Below are 20,836 nucleotides of genomic sequence, written 5' to 3' on the forward strand. Positions count from 1 at the left end.
TGTAAGACCTGTAGGTCTTTCAAGTAAATACACATTTCTTTAGACATTGATGTTACAAGTATCTTGATAGAAGTAATGGCATAGATTTGTCATGAGGGACTAAAATTTGAACTCATTAAACAATGCAACTTTATTTTGATGTAGACCAAGTCTTCATGATACAAAGCAGAATTTTGTTATTCCAAAATTATTTCTGGTCATTATATAGTGTTCTATTCCTCACCTCTTTTTAGGCCCCACTGATCAAGAGTAGTAGTATCCTGTTTTTATCTTGGACTTTGGCAGAACAATTTGTTGGGAGAGAGGAGCTCTTCTGTAAGAATGTTTGTTTTCTTGTAGCAGGAAATTTGCTAATGTCCATTTGTGACCATCTAGATGTCTTTATTTGGTCTTCAGTGTCTCCCTGTATTCTTTCCTAATACTGGAAGTGCCAGGTTGGAATTATTGGCTTGTTTTCAAATTAAATGATGCTTGTACAACCTGCAGTTGATTTTGTTTAGGAATAACAAATTTTAACTTTTACCAGATGGTCTGTCTGGGAAAATACTCTTGTTTACTAGTTAAATCTGTTTGCATTCCATTTCAGGGTGACCAAAAACGTGTATTTGTACCCTCATTGCAGTCAACTGTTACTTCTAAAGTCTTTCATTTTGCATCAGTCTTTTGCAGATCTGTAAACAGTACTTCGAAGTCTTCACAATTCTCTAACAAGTTTTATTTGCAAAGCAGATTTTCCATTAACTAATCTCAGTCCTGTTATGATTACAGGGAGAGCTTGAGAGGCAACTGCTCCAAGCCAATCCTATCCTTGAAGCTTTTGGCAATGCAAAAACTGTGAAAAATGACAACTCTTCCAGATTTGTGAGTTTAAAACAAAATTATAATGTCTTTTATAACTAGTGAACTACAGTATGTCCATGGACCTTTTATTATTCTTCCTTGGGATATGGATGTTGATGGTCAATAGAAGCCAGATTTGCTGTCTATCCATAATTGCCCGTGAACTGTGAGGACAGTTAGGATTCATCCACCTGTGTCTGGAGCCATGTGTAGACCTAACCAGCTAAGTATATCTGATTTCCTTTTCCGGAGGATTTTAGTGAGCCAAATGAATTTCTATTGATGTATTTCGTAGTTCTGAAACTAGCTTTCTATACCAGATTGTTAATTAAATTTAAATTCCAGCTGCCATATTTGGATTAGAGCTGATCTCCCCAGAGCATTAGCCTGGGATTTTGGGCTACTATTCTCTGATATTAGCACAATGCAACTGTCTAATGACTGATTTTTATGACCGGTTGCATTGTACTACCTCTTTGGGTCCCAAAGTATATTTTTCTACAAATGTGTTTTAAGAAAATGCGTCAGTGAAAATTGAGTCGAAACAGGCACGTTTCCTCATTTAAATCTTGAAGGTTGGAGCAAAAGAAATCTTATTGATGTGTCTATTTTCTTTTGATCTTCCAAGCATTTAACTTGTACCTCTGTTTTTAATATACAGGGTAAATTTATTCGAATTAACTTTGATGTGAATGGGTACATTGTCGGAGCCAATATAGAAACTTGTATCCTTTACAGCCATTAAAAGCCACAAAGGGATTCTTCACATCATAAGCTTGCCTCAGTAGGTTTACTTGAAGTCAAGTGTGAACAATATTGATACATTGTCCTATATATTTTTAACAGTGGGTGAAATTCAGTGAAACAGTTGTGAAGTTCGACATGGCTGTCTTGACTAGGATTTGAAGTTTTATTCTGTCCCTGATCAATTATAGAAAGAGCTGACATTTTGAAATGTTGATACAGAATCTCCTGTTCTTCAGAGCATTTTTGAGCTGGCTACTAGGTATCTCAAAGATTTAGGAAAAACAAGGTTAATGGTGAAGCATCTTTTCAAAGTTAAATTAGTTTGCCCTATTATAACTTACTATGTGTGGAAAACACACATTCACACTTTGTGTGAAAAGTAGATCAGGAATTGGTAAGAATTTAACATTAACTTTTAGAGAAATTGTAAGGAGAGTTTGAGGAAGACTAATATTTACTAGTAATGGAGAAAGATTTAGGTGGTGGAAGGTCTAACTGAGTTAACTGGAATGGAAATTGAAACACAAAAGAAGGAAATTAATTGGGATTGCACTAATTGCCGTGACAAAAGGAGAATGTTGGTTAATTGCTCCAGGAAGAGTTAAGTAGTTTCAGAAGATTTTAATTCGGCAAAATTGAAGAATAGAATAAGGGTGAGGTCAATTCATGGAACAGGTCTATGAAGTTCATGAAAGAAGCATTTTTTTTTTGTTCCAAGCTTCATTACTTGTTGTATTATGTGAAACAGGCACTTGTGGACTGAAAGTGATAAATACAAAATAGTTTGAAGTCTTTGAAATAAACTAAAATACTTTCCTCCGAGTCTTGAAATAGGAAATAATGATAAAGAAAATTGGTTCAATCAGCCTTTAGAATTAACTATATATTTACATTATATGTAACTGTGATGTGGCCGAGTGACACTCATTTCTTTTTTAATTCCTCAGTCTACATTATATTTCTGCAGGTTTTGGAGAACAAATTGCTTACCTTATTTTAAACCTTGATTACCTGGAAAGGATACAGCAAGTAATTAACTCTTGCTTATACTAGCTTTTATCCATCCTGTGAGCAGTTGTAATCTGATATTGCTGTTCACATCATTAGTACTCTTTTTTTGCAGTGAAGTCTCTTTAACCACCGTCTTCCAGATCTGTTGGAAAAATCTCGTGCCATACGCCAAGCCAAAGATGAACGCACCTTCCATATTTTTTACTACCTACTTTCTGGTGCTGGAGAACACTTGAAGAGTAAGCGTGCATAATGAATAATATCCAACAGATGGGAATACAGTGCCTAAATCATTTGGAAGTGCTTGCATCAGAAGGCCAAAACATTTCTAGATTTCATGGCTTTTATGTTTATTATCTTTATCTAAAATTGATTTCATGGTTTTATCATTTCTGATTAAGTATTTCCAGATGCCAGATACCACAAACAACCTTTCGCGAGCCCAAACCGATTTCCTTCAGTATTGTTTTCTATAGCTGTATGCTCAAGATCACCCCTTGGCATTTCCTTTACATGTGATGTTGCAATCTCCCACCACTGCAGTATGCAGTTTGTGTAGAGCTATAGAATGGTTGCAGTAAAAGAGGAGGTCCATTGACATTTCTTGTATGTGCCAGCTATCTGCGAGAACAGATCAGCCATGTTTTTCTCTAATGTTATAAATCTTTTCTATCCAGATAATTATCCAATTCACTTTTGAAGACCATGATTGATGGTAATATCACACAAATTCGCAGGTAGTGCATTCTGGATCCTAACCACTCATTAGATAAAAAGAATCTTCTCACTGCAGTTGAGTCCTTTGCCTTTCAGCTTAAATCAGCGCCCGCTGGTTTTCAGCCCTTGCATCAACAGAGGCAAGGTCTGCTTTTTACTGACCCAGATCTTTCTACTTTTCTCATCAATTCTCCTAACCTAGTCTTCTCCGATTTTATTCTTGTAACTGAGGTCCTTTAGCCATTCTAGGCAATCTTTTCTACATCCTCTCCCATGCCATTATACCCTTTCTAAAGTATAATGCCCAGAATTGCTCACGATACTCCAGTTGAGGCCAAACCATTATTTTATAAAGATTCTGGGATATCTCCCTGCTTTTACACTCTCTCTCTATTTATAAAGCCCATGATACTGTACATCTTAACTGCTTGGTCCCCGTACACCCACCCTCCCTTTGGAGTTATATCTTTTATGTATTGCCTCTCTTTTTTTCTCTCCCTTCCAAAACGCATCACTTTACACATCTCTGCATTAGATCTCGTCTGCCAACTGTCCACCCATACCATCAACGTGCTAGTGTCCTCTTCGTCGTTCACAAGTTTTTTTTTGTCAGCAGATTTTGAAACTCATCTGTGTACCCAAATTTGTATAGCTAATGTAGTTAAGAAAATGTAGGGTCCTTAATGCTGACCCATATGGAATCCCACTACGTATCATCATCCAGACCAATAAATACTTGTTCACCACTATAGATCCTATCAGCTAACCAACTTTATGTCCTGAGGCCACTCCTTTTATTGCACGGCCCTCAAATTTTCATTGAGCCTATTATTTGTCAGTTTTTCAAATATGATTTGAAAGTCCATATACTCCACATCAACAGCATTACCGCCATTAGTGGTCCATTCCCTCATCAAATACACGGTTTGGCTTCAGCAAATCTGTGCTGGCTTTCCATAATTAATTCACATTTGTCCAAGCAAATGTTAATGATGTCCTGAATAACCACTTTTATTTGCTCACTGGCCGGGTGTCTCTCTAGCTTGGCCAGCATTTATTGCCAGTCCCTAACCCAGGAAAGTGGTGGTGAACCAACTTCTTGGACAGCTGTTTATGGAAGCAGATACACCTACAGTGCTGTTAGGAAGGGAATTCCAGGATTTTGATCTGGCAACAGTGAAGGAATGATAGTTCCAAATCAGAATGGAAATTTGCAGGTGGTGGTTGTAGCCCTGGTTTGCAAACAGTTGTTGAGCCCTGTAACTTTCATGTGCAGCAGCTGCTCTGATGTTCTATATACGGTGATACATGTCAGTGTACCGATCATAGCACAATTTTTTGTTCTGGAAATCTCTGCTGCACACAGGCCTTGCAGGCCCGTGCTGCCTGTAGAAAAAATTAAAGGGAACGCTGCTGGCAGAACCCAAATTGAGCGTCAGTTTAAAAAAAAATGTTGACTAAGTGTATCTTTATAGCACTTGAACCCTTCCATCACTTTGACCAAGAGTAGATTGATAGGGTGGTGTTCGACCAATGTTGGATATGTGCTGCTTTTTGTAGACAAGATACAGCTGGACATTTTTCTGCTTTGCTAGATAGATTCCTGTATGAATCTATCTGAAGCAGTTTGTCTGGGATTGTGCCTAGTTCTGGAGCACAGATTTTCACTGCTTTGCTGGCAAATTGTCAGGGCCTTTGTACAGAGCAGTGCCTTCAGTTGCTTCTTTATCAGTGATATTTCTGAAAGTATTCCTGCCACTATAGTTGAACTGACTGTAGTTGCTAAGTTTATCCTTTAATCTTTTTTTGTATGAGTTTAGCATCTGTCATTCTCAAGTCCTTGACCCACGCTTCACATCTGTTTAAAAGAATCCTGCCTGCATGAACTTGGAGACAGTAAGGACTGCTGATGCTGGAAGCTAGAGTCAATAAGTGTGGAGCTGGAAAAGCACAGCGGGTCAGATAGCATCAGCAGAGCAGGAAGGTCAACGTTTTGGCCCGAAATGTTGACTTTCCTGCTCCTTGGATGCTGTCTGACCTGCTGTGCTTTTCCTGCCTGCATTAAATTTAATTCATCGTCTTACGTATTTTTTCTTTAATAATTTGAAATTGTTGATTTGCTATCTTAAATTATTATAGTTGGTTAATTTGGTGTTTGCAAAGTTGACCAGTTTGTTTTGAGTCCCTAAAGGTTTTTAGCCTTCATAAGGATGATTTCACTATGTCGGAGTACTGACTACAGTACTTCATTGACTGTAAAACATTATTGGATATCCTGAAGTCAAAAGATTCTATATGTATGCAAGTTCCTCTTTTCCTTCTAATACTAATGTATGAAATCTCCTGATTGCAGCTGATCTGTTGCTAGAGGGTTACAACAAATACAGATTTCTCTCTAATGGCCACATCACCATTCCTGGACAACAAGACAAGGATTTGTTTCAGGAAACGATGGAGGCATTCCGAATCATGGGAATTTCGGATGATGAACTAATTGGTATGCTTTGCTGAATAGTAATTAATTGTGGAGTAATGCATGTATACGTTGTACTTGATATTCGTACTGAAATTGAGAGGGTCCTTTTAATCCATTTAAAGAATTATGTATCCTTCTCCCCAGTTTCTTAACTTACTAGTGTTGAACTTAGTTCTGAATGCGTGCAATTCAGTTCACATCAAAAGGATTAGTTGAGCTATGGTTTGCATCTCTTTCACAGAGGTTTCTGTGATAAATAATTTTAAAAAGCTCCTTTGATTATTTTACTTAGAAGGAAATGGCTCCAGTTCTGATAATTCAAAAGCCTAGCCAGTAAAAGCTATTAAAGAATATTGGGGAAAAAAATTAGATTTCTGTCAAACAGTTCAGGGTTTCTGCTGGGCATATGTTGAATTTAAATATTACTGATGTTAGCATAGATTCTTTACTCCACTTCAGATTTTTAATTTTTACTTTCCTATACCTTCCAAAACATCATCTATAGAAAGAAAACCCTAAGATAGATAGGGGAGGGGCAGAGAGAAACCAAATTGAGCAATAGTGTTTACAAAGCAAAGAAATTTGTTCCATTGTTGAAGTGGTTATACCTACAGATGTATACAGTAAGACTTTAAGCATTTGTTTGGCTGTGGTTTTAAAAAAAAAATTTCATTGTTGTATAGAAGTGCAGTTGTTTCTAAATCAGATTTTCAGGAAGTGAGCAGCAAAGCAAGGCCGATACATACTGTCTGTCCCTAGATGCTGTAGTTGAGGTGTTATGCCTTTCAGAGGGTAAATAGGAGTTTATCTTTCATTGGAAATATTCTTTGTCAATTAATAAATCTAATAGTCATTTCTTCATAGTTCTGTATTGTTTTTGACAAGGGAAAACAATTGGATCATATAGTTACCTCCAGACTTTTTCACTTCTCAATAAAAACTGGAAGAACTGCAGATGCTAGAAATCAAACAAAAACAGAAATTGCTGGTCTGGCAGCATCCTTGGAGAGAAATCTGAGTTAACATTTGGGTCCAGTGGACCCCTCTTCAAAACTGATGGCTAGGAAAAGGTTGGTTTTTAAGCAGAAGATAGGTTGGTGGGAGGGGCTAAGGAGTAGACAATAGGTGGAAATAGAGCCCAAAGAGAAAAGAACAGTTGAACAGGCAAAGGAGTGGATAACAGTTAGCTTAGGAGAGGAACAAAAACAAAGTTGCTGGAGAAGCTCAACAGGTCTGGCAGCATCTGTGAAGGAAACAACAGAGTTAACGTTTCGGGTCCGGTGACTATTCAAATTTCTCCTGGAATAAGGGGTCCAAAAGCGAACATTCTACCGTTATGTACAACTTCAGTATTACCACTCTCAGCATATCTCTGACCATAGACACCTGCATTTTATTTAATTTTCTCATTCTAGCTTATTGAAAGTTCAGCTAGGCCAATCAACTCTACACCTGTTACTGTTGACTCTTGACAATGTAATGCGCAGATCCACATTCCACTTAAATTTTAGTCTTGTCTGTTGTGCTTCATCTATGATCTTGCAGCTGTTCCTTTGGATAATCACGTTGATTATCATCTTTGGTGACTGTACCCATTAGCAAAGAAAAATAAATTATTTTGTTTATTACATCTTTTTATCATTTAGTCTTTTTTTGTGTATCCCCTCCCGACATTCCCAGAATGAGAAGATATGCAACCTGCTGTGTTTTCCCCCAATGCTGCTGTTTTTCCAACGTGAGGTGGAGACATTTAAGTTATTAGATTTACACACTCTGCAAAGTTTTTGTCAGTAAGGTGTTGATGTATTAACTCAAAGTATACTGACCCATTTCTCATTAGTACAAATGTTGATTAAGTTATGCATTGAATTTTTGCTTTTCTTTCCAGCCATGCTGAAGGTTGTTTCTGCAGTACTTCAATTTGGCAACATAGTTTTCAAGAAGGAACGCAACACAGACCAAGCCTCCATGCCTGATAATACAGGTAAACCAAATTTGTAACAAGAGAAACTTACAGGAGTTAGGCTTTCTTCTTTATTATCTTGTTCACATAAGTAACCTTTTACTTGTTTTAAAGCACTTAATTGGTTGAAGTGTTTTTCCTGAATTTGTGTAGTGCTACCAACTAATATTCATGCTTTAAACAGTCATAGCCAAAAAAAAACAAAAACCATAAATTATTCCCATCATAGCCTCCTTATGCCCTCCTCACAACTTGCTTTCCTACTTGTATATTTGTCATCAGAAAATTTAGCAAATCCTACTTTACATCTCTTGTTCCAAATATTGTTCCAATAGTTGTGGCCCCGGCATTGATTCCTGTGGCACAGCACTCTTCAATCTTGCTCACCAGAAAAACATCTTTATGCTATCTCATTTCTTGTTGGTTAGTCAGATTTCTATCCATGCTACTATGTTACTCTCACTAGCCACTTTTAGAATGCTATGTTGAATTTTTAGGATCTTAGAACTTGTCGATCTGTAGCAATTAGTTTAGTACCATTTTCTAGTGTTTGCAATTTTCCTGAGTTCCTCCCTCTCCCATTCCTTGATTTATGGATATTTCTGAGATGTTACTTGTAATCTCTATAATGAAGGCTAATGCAAAATACCTGTTCAACTCATCTGTCATCACCTTTATTTTTCAACAACTAGTCACTAATTGACTATTCTAAACAGGCTGTTACTAAAATTGGAGTTTTCTTCTTGAACTATTGATAGAATCCAGTATATTTTGAGTCAGTGCATAAAACAAATCTGACTTTTTCTGCTGAACGTGAAACAAATGTAATCAGTTCTAAACTTGAAAGAATACTTCAGCTTGACTTTCTTCTTATTCTACAGTTTCCTGTTTTAAAACATAATAATTAGTCTCTAGTGTAATGTTGCTTGGTGAGTGTGAAGATGTGCAAGTTTCATAAACAGGGCTAGCAAATTTGAAACAGGCAGTTATGAAAGTGGCTTCTCCCCCACCCTCCACCCTACCCTTCTAAGACAAACTCCTTCTCAAAGTTATTACATGAAACTTGTCTCATTTTCCACTCTTCTTAAACTACATCTCATCCAAAGCTTTCACTACGCCAGGTTCCATTTCACCTTGTACCTCTGAGATTGCTCATCAACATTAGCTTAGAGTCCAACATAGAATGCCCACAGTGTGGAAATGGGCCCTTCGGCCCAACAAGTCCACACCGACCCTCCGAGCATCCCACCCAGACCCATCCCCCTGCAACCCACCTATTCTACACATCCCTGAACGCTATGGGCAATTTAGCATGACCAATCCACCTAGCCTGCACATTTTTTGGACTGTGGGAGGAACCGGACCAATCGCACCCGGATCCCTGGCGCTGTGAGGCAGCAGTGCTAACCACCTGAGCCACCGTGCCTCCCGTGCCTCAAACTTCTGAAAGGACTTGGGGTCAGAGTCATACAGCATGGAAACAGACCCTTCAGTCCAACCAGCCCATGCCAACCTTAACCCCAAAGTAAAATAGACCCACCTGCCTGCTCCTGGCCCATATCCCTCCAAACCTTTCCTATTCATGTACTTGTACTTATCCAAATGTCTTTTCAACGTTGTAATTGTACCCACATCCACCATTTCTTCAGGAAGTTCATTCCACACGCGAGCCCCTCTTTTTTTTTTTTTTTTTTTTTTTTTTTTTGTTTTTAAAAAAAAAAATTGCCTCTCCTGTCTTTAACCCGTTCTCTTCACCTTTAAAAATGTACCCACTAATCTTGAAATCCCCCAAGCTACGGAAAAGACAACTATCATTAACTCGATCTATGCCCCTCATTTTTCTTTTTAGCTTCTATCAGGTTGCCTCTTCATCTCCTACGTTCCAGTGGGAGAAAAAGTCCCAGTCTGTCCTGCTTTTCTTTATAACTTAAACCTTCCATACCCGGCGACATCTTGGTAAATCTCTTCTGATAACTCTCCAGCTTAATAATATAACTGGGCGACCAGAACTGGACATAGTATTCCAGAAGAAGATTCGCCAGTGTCCTGTACAACTTCAGCGTGACTACCCAACTCCTATACTCAAATGACTGAGCAATGAAGGCAAATATGCCAAATTCATTTTTAACTACCCTGTCTATATGTGACCCAACCTTCAAAGAATTATGCACCTGCATCCCTAGGTCCTTGTGTTCTACCACACTACCCAAGATCCTACCATGAATTGTATAAGCCCCACCCTTATTTGCATTTATCCAGGTTGAACTCTATCTGCCATTTTTCAGCCCGTTGACCAATTTGATTAAGATCCCTTTGTAATCTTAGAAAACCGCCTTCACTGTCTACTCTGCCACCAATTTTGGTGTCATCTGCAAGCTTACTAATCATGCCTTCTATATTCTCATCCAAATCATTTATATAAATGACAAACAAAAGCAGACCCAGAACCGGGAACACCGCTGGTGACAGGCTTCCAGTCCGAAAAGCAGCCTTCCTCCACCACTCTGTCTCCAGCCGTTATGCCAGTTCTGTATCCAATTGGCAAGCTCACTCTTGGGTCCTGCATGACCTCATTTTACTGATTAGTCTACAATGCGGAACCTTGTCGAAGGCTTTACTAAAGTCCAAATAACAACGTCTACCGCTCTGCCCTCATCAATATTTTTGGTAACTTCCTCACAAAACTCAACCAAATTTGTTACACCGCTTTCCTTGCAGAAAACCATGATGACTATCCCTAATCAATTTTTGCCCCTCTCAATGTCCATGAATCCTATCTTTTACAATCACCTCCAACAATTTACCCACAACCAATATCGCACTTAGGTCTGTAGTTCCCCAGTTTCTTCTTACAAACTTTCTTAAACAAAGGTACAACATTAACCACCCTCCAGTCATCAGGCACCTCACCTGTAGTTGTAGATGAAGCAAATATTTCTGCAAGGGGTCTTTCAATTTCCTCCTCTTACTTCCCTCAACGCTCTGGGATACATTAGATTAGGTCCTACAGGTTCATCCACCTTTTATATTCTCTAAGATGTCCTGACCTATTACTTCTGTAATGTGAATTGTTTCTAAAATATCAATTTATTTCTGTGCATTATCTAGACTCTCTTTCTCCACAGTAAAAACCGACATGAAATATTTGTTAGTATTTCTTCCATCTCCTGGGGTTCAACACCAAGGCAACCTCCTGGATCTTTAAGAGGCCATACCTTCTCTCTAGTTACCCTCTTGCTCTTAATGTATTTGTAGAATCTCTTTGCATTATCCTTAACCTTATCTACCAATGCTATCTCATATCCCCAATTTGCCTTCCTGATTTCTTTCTTAAGAATGCCCCTACACTCTATATTGATTAGGAGATTTAATTGAACCAAGTTTTATATATCTCAAAATAAGATTGTCTTTTATTCTTGACTAGAACCTCAATATCTTTATTTATCCATTGTTCTTTAATCTTATCAAGCCATACCCTTCACTCTAATAGGAACATAATACCTCTGAATGCTCATCATCGTGCTTTTGAAAGTTCTTGTGTTCCTAAAAGGCATCGTTACTCCTTATTTCTATGCCTACTCTAGCCCTTGGAGAATTCTTCTCAATCCTTGCTGTTGTATCCCCTGTTTTCTTTTACCTTTTCATTGGTAGCTGTATCTTCAGCAATCTGCAACAAACATTTGCATTTATGTGGTATCTTTAGTGTATTAAAATGTTTTGGGGCTTTCATGCTGTCTTTAAGCCAAATCTGATACCAGGCCAAATAAGGAGATATTAGGAGGGATACTCCAACATTTGTCCAAATATGTAGGTCTTAAGGAGTGCCTTAATTGACAAAAGAAAAATAAAAAGGAAATTGACAGCCAAAGGCATGAACATCAATGATACAAAGTAATTAAAATTAGCGAACATCTTGGTGAGAAATAGGAGGAGCATGATTATAAATATTTTCAATCAACTTGTTTCAGACATGCTGTTACTCATCTCTGAAGCAAGTGAGACTTGAATCCAGGTCTCCTGGTTTGGAGGTAGGAAGACTACCACTGGACTGCAAGATCCAAGCTTGAGGTTGGAGGAGATTAGAGATGGTGAGGGGTAGTAAGGGTGAAGGTGAGGCAGTGAGCAATTTGAATACTTGGGAAGAATTAAAGTTGAGGTGTTGTGTAACTGGAAGCCCATATCATGCATGGTGAGTGATTGATTGGGACTGGGCATGAGTTAAGAAGCAGGCAGCAGAGGTTGGATGATCTAAAGATTTTGAAATGTCGTCTGTGTTTCTCACTGAACTATGTGCTTGCATTCTCGCAAAGTAATCTGAAAGGTACATGCAGGCTGCTCATAAATTGTTCCTTGTTGGGGTACTACATAAATTTAAATTTGTTGAACATTGAAATAAGTCAAAACACTGCCCCTAAGCGCTGGAAATTTCTCCCTAAAACCTCGCCACTTCCCTACCTCTTTTTCATTTGCAGTGCTGCTTAAAACCCATATCTTTGGCTAGGCTCTTGTTCAACTGCCCTAGTATCTCCTTATTTATCATTCTTGTGAAGTACCTTGAGATGCCGTATGTTTAGGATACTATATAAATGCACTTCATTGGCAAATTGTTGTGGTACAGTAGAGATTCTGATCCTGGACCAGAGTCCCCAATTTGTTATGGACTAGACCAGATCCCCCTCTAAAGTATTATAAGAAGATAGCCTAGACCCTAACCTTCATATTTATTTAAAGGCAAGTGTAAGGTGCTGTGTTTTCGATGCAATTTGATTGGTCCACCACTAGGCTTTAATCAAAACACACTTTTGTATTTTAAGTGTGTTGTAATAATAAAAAGTTGGCATAACTAACTTTATTGAAATACTTACGGATTATTTAACCACTAATCATCAACTGTTCTGGTATAGGTAGTATCCCATAAACACATCCTTGGCAAAAATGCAATTCAGCAAAACAGTTTTTTATTCATTCACGGGATGAGGGCATCGCTGACCAGGCAGCACTTATTGCCCATCCCTAATTGCCCAGAGGGCAGTTAAGATTCAACCACATTGCGGGTCTGGAGTCACATGTAGGCCAGACCAGGCAAGGATGGCAGTTTCCTCCCCTAAAGGACATTGATGAACCCCAGATGGGTTTTTCTGACAATCAACAATGGGTTTGTGGCCATCATTAGGTTCTTAATTCAGTTCACATCCCACCATCCGCCGTGATGGCGTTCGAACCCGGGTCCCCAGAACGTTTTCTGGGCCTCTGGATTAACAGTCCAGCAATAATAGCACTAGACCGTTGCCTCCTGATGTACTCTCATGGTGCCTGTCTTCAGTCCAGAAGAAAGAAACAGTCTGCCCCTTGTGATTTTTTTTTTTTTTTTAAGAAGCCTTGCTGTCTGAGACTTCACTTTACCAGCCGGGAACTTAAGCTGTTAGCTCAGCAGCCAGCAGAAAACCTTCTCAACTAACTGATAACAAAACTAAAAGCCTCCCTGGGTCTGTTGGGCCCTTATCCCACCCAGTCATGATTCTTTTGTCTCTCAAAAACGGAACACTGAGAACTCAAAAGCTGTTTACCAACTGCATGCTTGAAGCAGATATTTCAGCAGCACCGTGGCAACACAGCTCTCTTACTGGCACAATACCATCGCATATGCACCGGATTTTTGAGAACTTGGGAGAAGACCTGTTAACACTAGTGCATGTAACTAGCATAATATATCAGATTGTGCTTGTAGCTTTTACACTGTTTATATAAATGATTTTGATTTCAGAATCAAAAATACACTGTTAGAACAATATTACAAATAACAAATTTGACCAAATCAGGAGGCACAAATAGTATGGAGAAATACTGACAAAATGAAAGATGTTAATAAAATTGTAAAATAGTTGTGTAAATGGCAAATTTATTACAATATCAATGTGTGACATGGGTGCATTTTTTTGTAGGAAGGAGAGATGTAAGTCTAAATAGGTGGAAAGGACTTGAGTTAGTTACAGATATCATTCAATGCAGGTTAAGACCAAATTATATGTAAGATAAGCACGAGATTATTTTGAACATGAATAGAATTGAAAAGCAGGGAAGTTGTGTTCATGTTGTAGAATGTTAGCTTAATCAGATTTTGTGCTTTAGTCATTTCTGATATCTGTTATGTAGTGAAATAAATAGATATTACATAAAGATTTATAAGGATCATGGCTGAACTAAGTATAACAGCGCTTTGCTCAAATAAGTGGTTGAGAGGTGACTTGATAGGTTGCTTAGCTGGGTAAGCATAGGTGGTGTCAATTGGTAATCATGTGATAATATGAATGGGGCAAGGGTGAGTAAATTAAAACTGATGGTTAGAAAGTAGAATCTGCTAACACGAGTAGTTGCAGATAGGTTGGATGCAATAAAGAGCAAAGTAGGTCACATGGGTGAAAGGTATAGAAGAATATGCTAATTGTGTAGAATAAAGAAAGGTGGGAAAAGACTTGTTTGGAGCACACACACTGACAGACCTCTTGGACTGAATTGTCAGTTTCTATGCTGTTAACGCTACATGTTTCTGTATTGTACAAGGACTTATTGAAGGTGCAACTGATTTTGTTGACAATAGTGTTAGATTTTCATTGAGATTAAAATTTACAATGGTAAAAGGCTGTTCAATCTTCAAGACGTGTCTTTGCTCTACAGCTGCCCAGAAAGTCTGCCATCTGCTGGGAATCAATGTTACTGACTTCAGCAGGGCGATTCTCACTCCCCGCATTAAAGTTGGAAGGGATTATGTTCAGAAAGCTCAGACCAAAGAACAAGTGAGTATTGGCTTAGTTTCTGCAGGAATATTTTTAAATGCTAACTGAAGTTAACAAATGAAAATGGTTTCACAGTTTCTAAGTTTCTTAAACAATTTTGCCAACTTCAAGATTTAAAGCAATTGGAGTAGCAGCATTTAAAAGTCGCTTACATTTGTTTAGACCAATTTTAGCATATGCTTTATTGCTGGCAAATCCCATGCTCTCTGAAACAACCTTGACTTTGTAATCAAGCTTGCTGACAAGGGTGGTGCTATGGTTATCTGGCAGACTTTTTTAAAAAAAAAGAAAAAAATCCTGGAGGGGTGGAAAAAGCCTGAACTGTCCCCATCCTCCTTCACCCTCCACTTGGCTGAGCTTGTTCTCACTCTCTGAGCAGCTTCTCTCTTAACTCCCCTCTCTTTCCGGTTGAAGGGGTGGCCACTGGTACCTGCATGGGGCCCCAGTTATACATTGTGGGGTATGTGGAACATTCCGTGTTCCAGTCCCATTGTAGCCCCCACCCACAACCCTTTCTCTGGTTCATCAATGATATTGTCAGTGCTGCTTCCCCCCCACCCCCAGCCAGAAATGGATAAAATTTATCAATTTCCCTTCCAATTTCCACCTTACTCTCAACTTCACCTGGCCCATCTCTGACTTGTCCCTTCCCTTCCTCAATATCTGTTTCCAATTCTAGGGATAGGCTGGCCACCAGTATCCATTATAAACCAACTGACTCCAACAGTGATCTTGACTATACATCCTCACGCCCTTTTTCCTCTGTCCCTATCATGACTGTTCAGATGATGCCAACTTTGACAAGGGGGCCTCCTGAAATGTCCACCTTCTTCCTCAACCAAGGATCCCCCAGCACCGTAGGAGACCCTCAGCTGGGTCTGACCCATCTTCGTCACTTCAGCCCTCCAACACTCTCTCTCTTCCCTCCCACAACAGCGATTGGGTCCCCCTTGTTACCTCTGGCAGGATGGCACCATCAATTCCCCCTGCTCTCCCCCCCCTCTCAAATACAGGAATCATTCCCTCCGCGATAGCCTAGTTCACTTCTTTACTCCTAACATCCCCCGTGGTACCTTCCCCTGCAACTGTACAAGGTGTAACATCTGCTTATTTACTACTTCCCTCCTCAGTATCCAAGGACCAAGCACACCTTCCAGGTGAAGCAGCACATTCTGTCTGCAAAAGAGATGCTGGGCTTCCACTTGCCTTTTCCCATGTCTTTACCTCAACCCCCACACACCAGGCCTTATCATGTGGTCTGCTGTTACACACTACCCATTATCAGCTATTCACACTCCTAGGCTGACCATCCACTCCTTTTGTCTGTTTAATTGTTCTCTCTTTTTTTTTGGGCTCTTTTCCCCACCTGTTGTTTACTCCCCGCTTCTGCATAAAAAAACAACTTTTTTTTCTAGCTACCACCCATTCTGAAGAAGGGTGCCCAGACCTGAAATGTTAACTCTTAACTCTGATTTTTCTCCACAGATGTTGCCAGACCTGCTGAGCTTTTCCAGCAATTTCTGTTTTTGTTTCTGATTTCCAATGTCCGAAGTTTTTTTAATTTAGTATACCTCTTGTCTGAGGTTTAGATATTTGAGGGTTGTGTTGAACATGTTTACCACTTTTACAGCTTTTTAAATGTTGCTAAAAGGAGATATTAAGTTGAAGCTTTTCATCTTGCACCATTCGGACTAAGTTGCAAGAAACCAGACTTGAGAAAGGAACACCAATTTAATCAGCATAAGAATCCCCCGATTGATTGAAGAATCATTGGCATGGAAATGGTAGCAGGATCAGTTAACTATCAACTTTACTTCTCAGTCCAGACAGGTAGACTCCAATTGGTCTGGATGTTGCCATGAGGAATGCAGCAGATTTTTGGGAAAGGAGTTAGGGAGACTGTCGATGAGAAAACTACCTATTTAATGCAAGATCCTCTACATTTATATAGATTTGAGCATGCGCAAGTGCATCAAACTGTAGGCCTGACTGAGTTAAATTGGTTTTTAATTGTATTTCTGAACACCGTCTGAATTATTTAGTAAATTCTGTCCAATAGCAGAATCTGTTGACTGTGAATGCGAGCATGGCTGTTTGAGGATTATTGGCACATTGCCCACAGCTAGTCTCCATGATCCCTTTCTCTTGATCACGTGCAACATGCTGACCAATCAGTCTGTCTGACTGGTCTGAGACTTAAGTTTGACAGTTAACTGTTCCTGCTGCAGTGTCATGCCAGCAATGGTCCAATCAATGATCCTACTTTTCTTTCACAGTTTAAATTTCATATTCCCTTTCCAAGTACAGTTTTATTGCATTGTAGTCCCGATGAGTGCAAAATGAACAGCTTTGACTTCTGGCAGTGTTTAAATTCTGTACTACATACAATAGTTAACAAATTATGGAAGGACATTATCTGTTTCACGATAGTGGCTACTGGGAGCTAGCTATTTTTCTAAAGTGTCTCTAATATGGCTAATGACTAGATTTCTTTTATAAGGTAAGACCTTTCATAATATATAGCAACAGAAAACAGGAGTAAGCCATTTGGTCCTTTAAGCCTGCTCCACCATTCAATATGATCATGGCTAATCGTCCAACTCAGTACTCTCTTCCCACTTTTTGCTCCATACCCTTTGATCCTATCAGCCCAAAGAGCTATCTCTAACCTTTTGAAGCATTCAATATTTTGGCCTCACCTGTTTGCTGGTGGCAGCAAATACCACCGGCTCACCATTCTCTGGATGAAGACATTTCTCCTCGTCTCAGTTCTAAACCATCTATCCCATATCCTTCGACTGTGGTTCTTGGGTCTGAACTTCCCATTATCAGGAGCATCCTTCCCACATTTATTCTGACTTGTCCTGTTAAAAAATATTTTATAGGTTTCTGTGATCATCCCTCGTTCTTCTAAACTCAAGTGAAGGTAATCCTAATCAAGTCTGTCTTCATTTATCAGTCCTGCCGCATTACTTCTGTTTTAACTTCTTTCTGTTGTTATTGCTTCCAGGTCCAGGTTTGCCAGGTTATCTTGACATGTATATATTTATTTTCCAAGAAAATGGCAATTGATCCCTTTTAATCAATGCTCTTAAAATGCCCTTTACAAACATCCTTAAATACATTTTGAAGAAATTTTACATTTTTTCTTACAATGCTGCATCTAGGTCAAAGATTCCACACATACTTGAGAGCTTCATTAACTGGATCCTTATTTTGCAGGTTCATTCTTAATATCTCTCATAGTCTATTGTGAGTCCTGTAATGCAAGTAGAGTAATACTGATAGAACCCTGGAGGCAGGTCTCTACTGTTTCTGTTCAGAATGGATCAAGGAAAAGATCCCCATTTCTGTTGCCTAATTGCTACCTATAATTTCTTGTAGTCACTTTGTGGCCAGTAAGTCTGTTTCACAGCACTTAATCAGAGGATATGTATGTAATATCATGAGCTGTTGACTGAAGAGGTAATTGTTGGATTCACTGAAGTTCTGTACAGGTCTACATACATTCAGCATGGTCAATATTACGCAATACTTTTGATAATGGCCATTATTGCAAGCAGTTCTCCTGTGGCATATTCCCAGTGAATTCCTCAGGACTGAGGAATGTGGAATAAGAGCAGATATGGGCCATTCAGCCCATTAATTCAAATGAGATTATGGCTGATCTGACATCTGTCACTTCTCTCTCGTCTTTTTCCCCATCACTCTCTTGATTTCTTTACTGATTAAAAGTCTGTCTATCTCAATCTTGAATATATGTATCAATCCAGCCTCAACAGACCTCTGGAGTAGGGGGTTCCAGTACCCTCAGAAGAAATTTCCTCCATTTGTCATAAGTGTGCAGCTTCTTCTGAGATTGTGCCCTCCGGTCTTAGTCTTTCATTGTGTCATAGAGTCATAGTTAAAAAGCACGGAAACAGCCCCTTCAGTCCAACTCTTCTGCGCCAGCCAGACGTCCCAGTCTGATCTAGCCCCATTTGGCCTGTGTCCCTCTAAACCCTTCATATTCATGTACCCATGCAGATGCCTTTTAAATGATGTAATTGTACCAGCCTCCTCCACTTCTGCTGACAACTCGTTCCATTCAAGCACCACCCTCTGCATGAAAAACTTGATATTCAGGTCCTTTTTTAAATCTTTCCCTTCTTGCCTAAACTTTTGCCGTCTAATTTTGGACTCCCGTGCCCTAGGAAAATGACTTTGGCAGTTCTACCCAGTCAAGTCCCCTAAGATTCTTCCGTTTCAATAAGGTCACTTCTCATTTTTCTAATCTCAATCAGTGCAGGCCCAACCTATTCAATCTCTTATCATTAGTCAGTCCCACCATAACCAGTATCAACTAAGTGAACTTTCTCTGGACTGCCTCTACTGCCAATATATCTTTCCTTAGATAATGGGCCCAAAACTGTTCATAGTATTCCAGCTGTGGTCTGACTAGTGCCTTTTTCTTAAAAGAAAAAGGTAAATCTCCTACTTTTATGTTCTATTCCTTTTGAAATAAAGGCCAAGATTTGCCTTCCCTGTTACCCACTGGATGCTAACTTTGTGATTTTATGAGCAAGGACTCCCAAATCTCCGTTCTGTAGCTTTCTGCAGTCTTTCTCCACTTAAATAATATTCACTCCTGTATTCTTGCCAAAGTCCATAACCCCTCATTTCCCCACATTGTATTCCATCTGCCAAATTTTTGCCCACTCAACATGTCTTATTTTCCTCATCCAAGTCATTAACGTATACGGTTAAGTAATTTTGTAATATGTAACTCTTCATTGGGACAAGTGTAACAAGGAAGACGAATCTGGCTGAAGTTGCCAGACTGACATTGATCCACATGACTTATATTAATACCTCATTGAACCTTGTGCTGTTAGCAATTTTGCAATGCTTTCTATAGATACTGCAAACTAAATAATTGGGCATAATTCTTTCACAATGCTTCCTATTTTTAGAAACAATTGCACATTTCATACTCTGACTTCATGTTTAATTTTCTGTTAAAAATTATTCTTGCATGTATTATTCAGTTTTGATAATAAATATTCAGTAATTAGTTCATTGTTTTTATTTGCCCTTTAATCTTTTTTATCTTAAATAGCTTACCTGAATTTTGTTTTACATTTTAGGCTGACTTTGCTGTTGAGGCTTTGGCCAAAGCTACTTATGAGCGCCTGTTCCGCTGGCTGGTTATGCGCATCAACAAAGCTCTGGATAGGACCAAGAGGCAGGGTGCTTCGTTTGTGGGCATTCTGGATATTGCTGGCTTTGAGATCTTTGAGGTATCTTGGAATAGCTTGGGTTGTTCACTTGGAGATTTTTAAAAGTTACAGGTAGTTTGCTGGCGTGACAGCCAAGAACAGTAAGAGCCTTTTGAGGCACTACTGGGGCTATATTTCAGGGCTATTTATAACAGTTTGCAACCTGTAACTGAGTGAAAGCCAATTTCCCTTCTGTTTAAATTATGGCCTCATATCTGTTATGTATGCCAGTTATTTTTTACCTTTTGGAGTGGATGACTTTTGGGGCAAATATTGAACATGTTTCAAAGACTTGACATTTGTTGGTCAGTGTAGACTCAATGGGCCGAATGGCCTATTTTCATGCTGTAGGGATCCTATGACTTCTGTGACTATTAAGCTGATAAATACCTAGGCTTTGGTCATAGGCTTTCATTTTTGAACTAACTTGACTGTTGAATTTAAAAATTAAATAAACATCTGGTCTACTGTTGTAGATGACCAATACCTTTTTTGCTTTGTTTAGAGCTACAACTCCTGAATTCATGTAATTGGATTTCACATTTAACCTTTACCATTCTACTTAGCTAGAGAAAACTGGAATTGTGAGCAAGCATGTAAAAGTGTTTAATTTCTTCCATGCTCCAATGATGAAAGTTAGTACTGGATGGTAGAATATTATATTTCTGCTGCCAAGTATCTGGATCAACCACTCCCAGCTTCTATATAGCATAGTTGATTTCAGAGTAGTGCGCTTTTAACCTATTATAACTTAAAATATTTTGCTGTTCAAAATTCAGGCTAATGTGACAATTTCTTCCCACACTGATTTTAAGTGTGCCAACTTGAGTCATGTTGCCAATTTAGATCTGGTTTAAAGATGGCATTTGTATCTGGGTATATGCCCATTAGAAGCTGAGTTGAAATTGTTCAGACTTATCAATGTTCAAACTACATTGTTGCATTGGAGTCCTGCCACCAATGGATGCAGACAGCTATCTCGTTAGAGTTTTGAGTAATTGTGTGAACTAATTTTTTAGCCCAGATTCTG

General features: G+C 38.9%; 1 protein-coding gene across 1 annotated transcript; it reads left to right on the plus strand.

The window, feature by feature from the left end:
* Positions 1-768: 768 nt before the first annotated feature.
* Positions 769-19,869, plus strand: LOC125481419 (myosin-9-like; the record flags this gene model as incomplete). Its single annotated transcript, XM_048592944.1, has 7 exons — positions 769-861; positions 1,502-1,565; positions 2,739-2,837; positions 5,669-5,812; positions 7,680-7,775; positions 14,430-14,548; positions 19,675-19,869. Coding segments are annotated over 7 exons (810 nt in total), but the record flags the coding sequence as incomplete, so codon positions are not given.
* Positions 19,870-20,836: the final 967 nt, after the last annotated feature.

The sequence above is a fragment of the Rhincodon typus genome, unplaced genomic scaffold, assembly GCF_021869965.1.
Source record: "Rhincodon typus isolate 14 unplaced genomic scaffold, sRhiTyp1.1 hic_rhity00002086, whole genome shotgun sequence".
NCBI lineage: Eukaryota > Metazoa > Chordata > Chondrichthyes > Orectolobiformes > Rhincodontidae > Rhincodon > Rhincodon typus.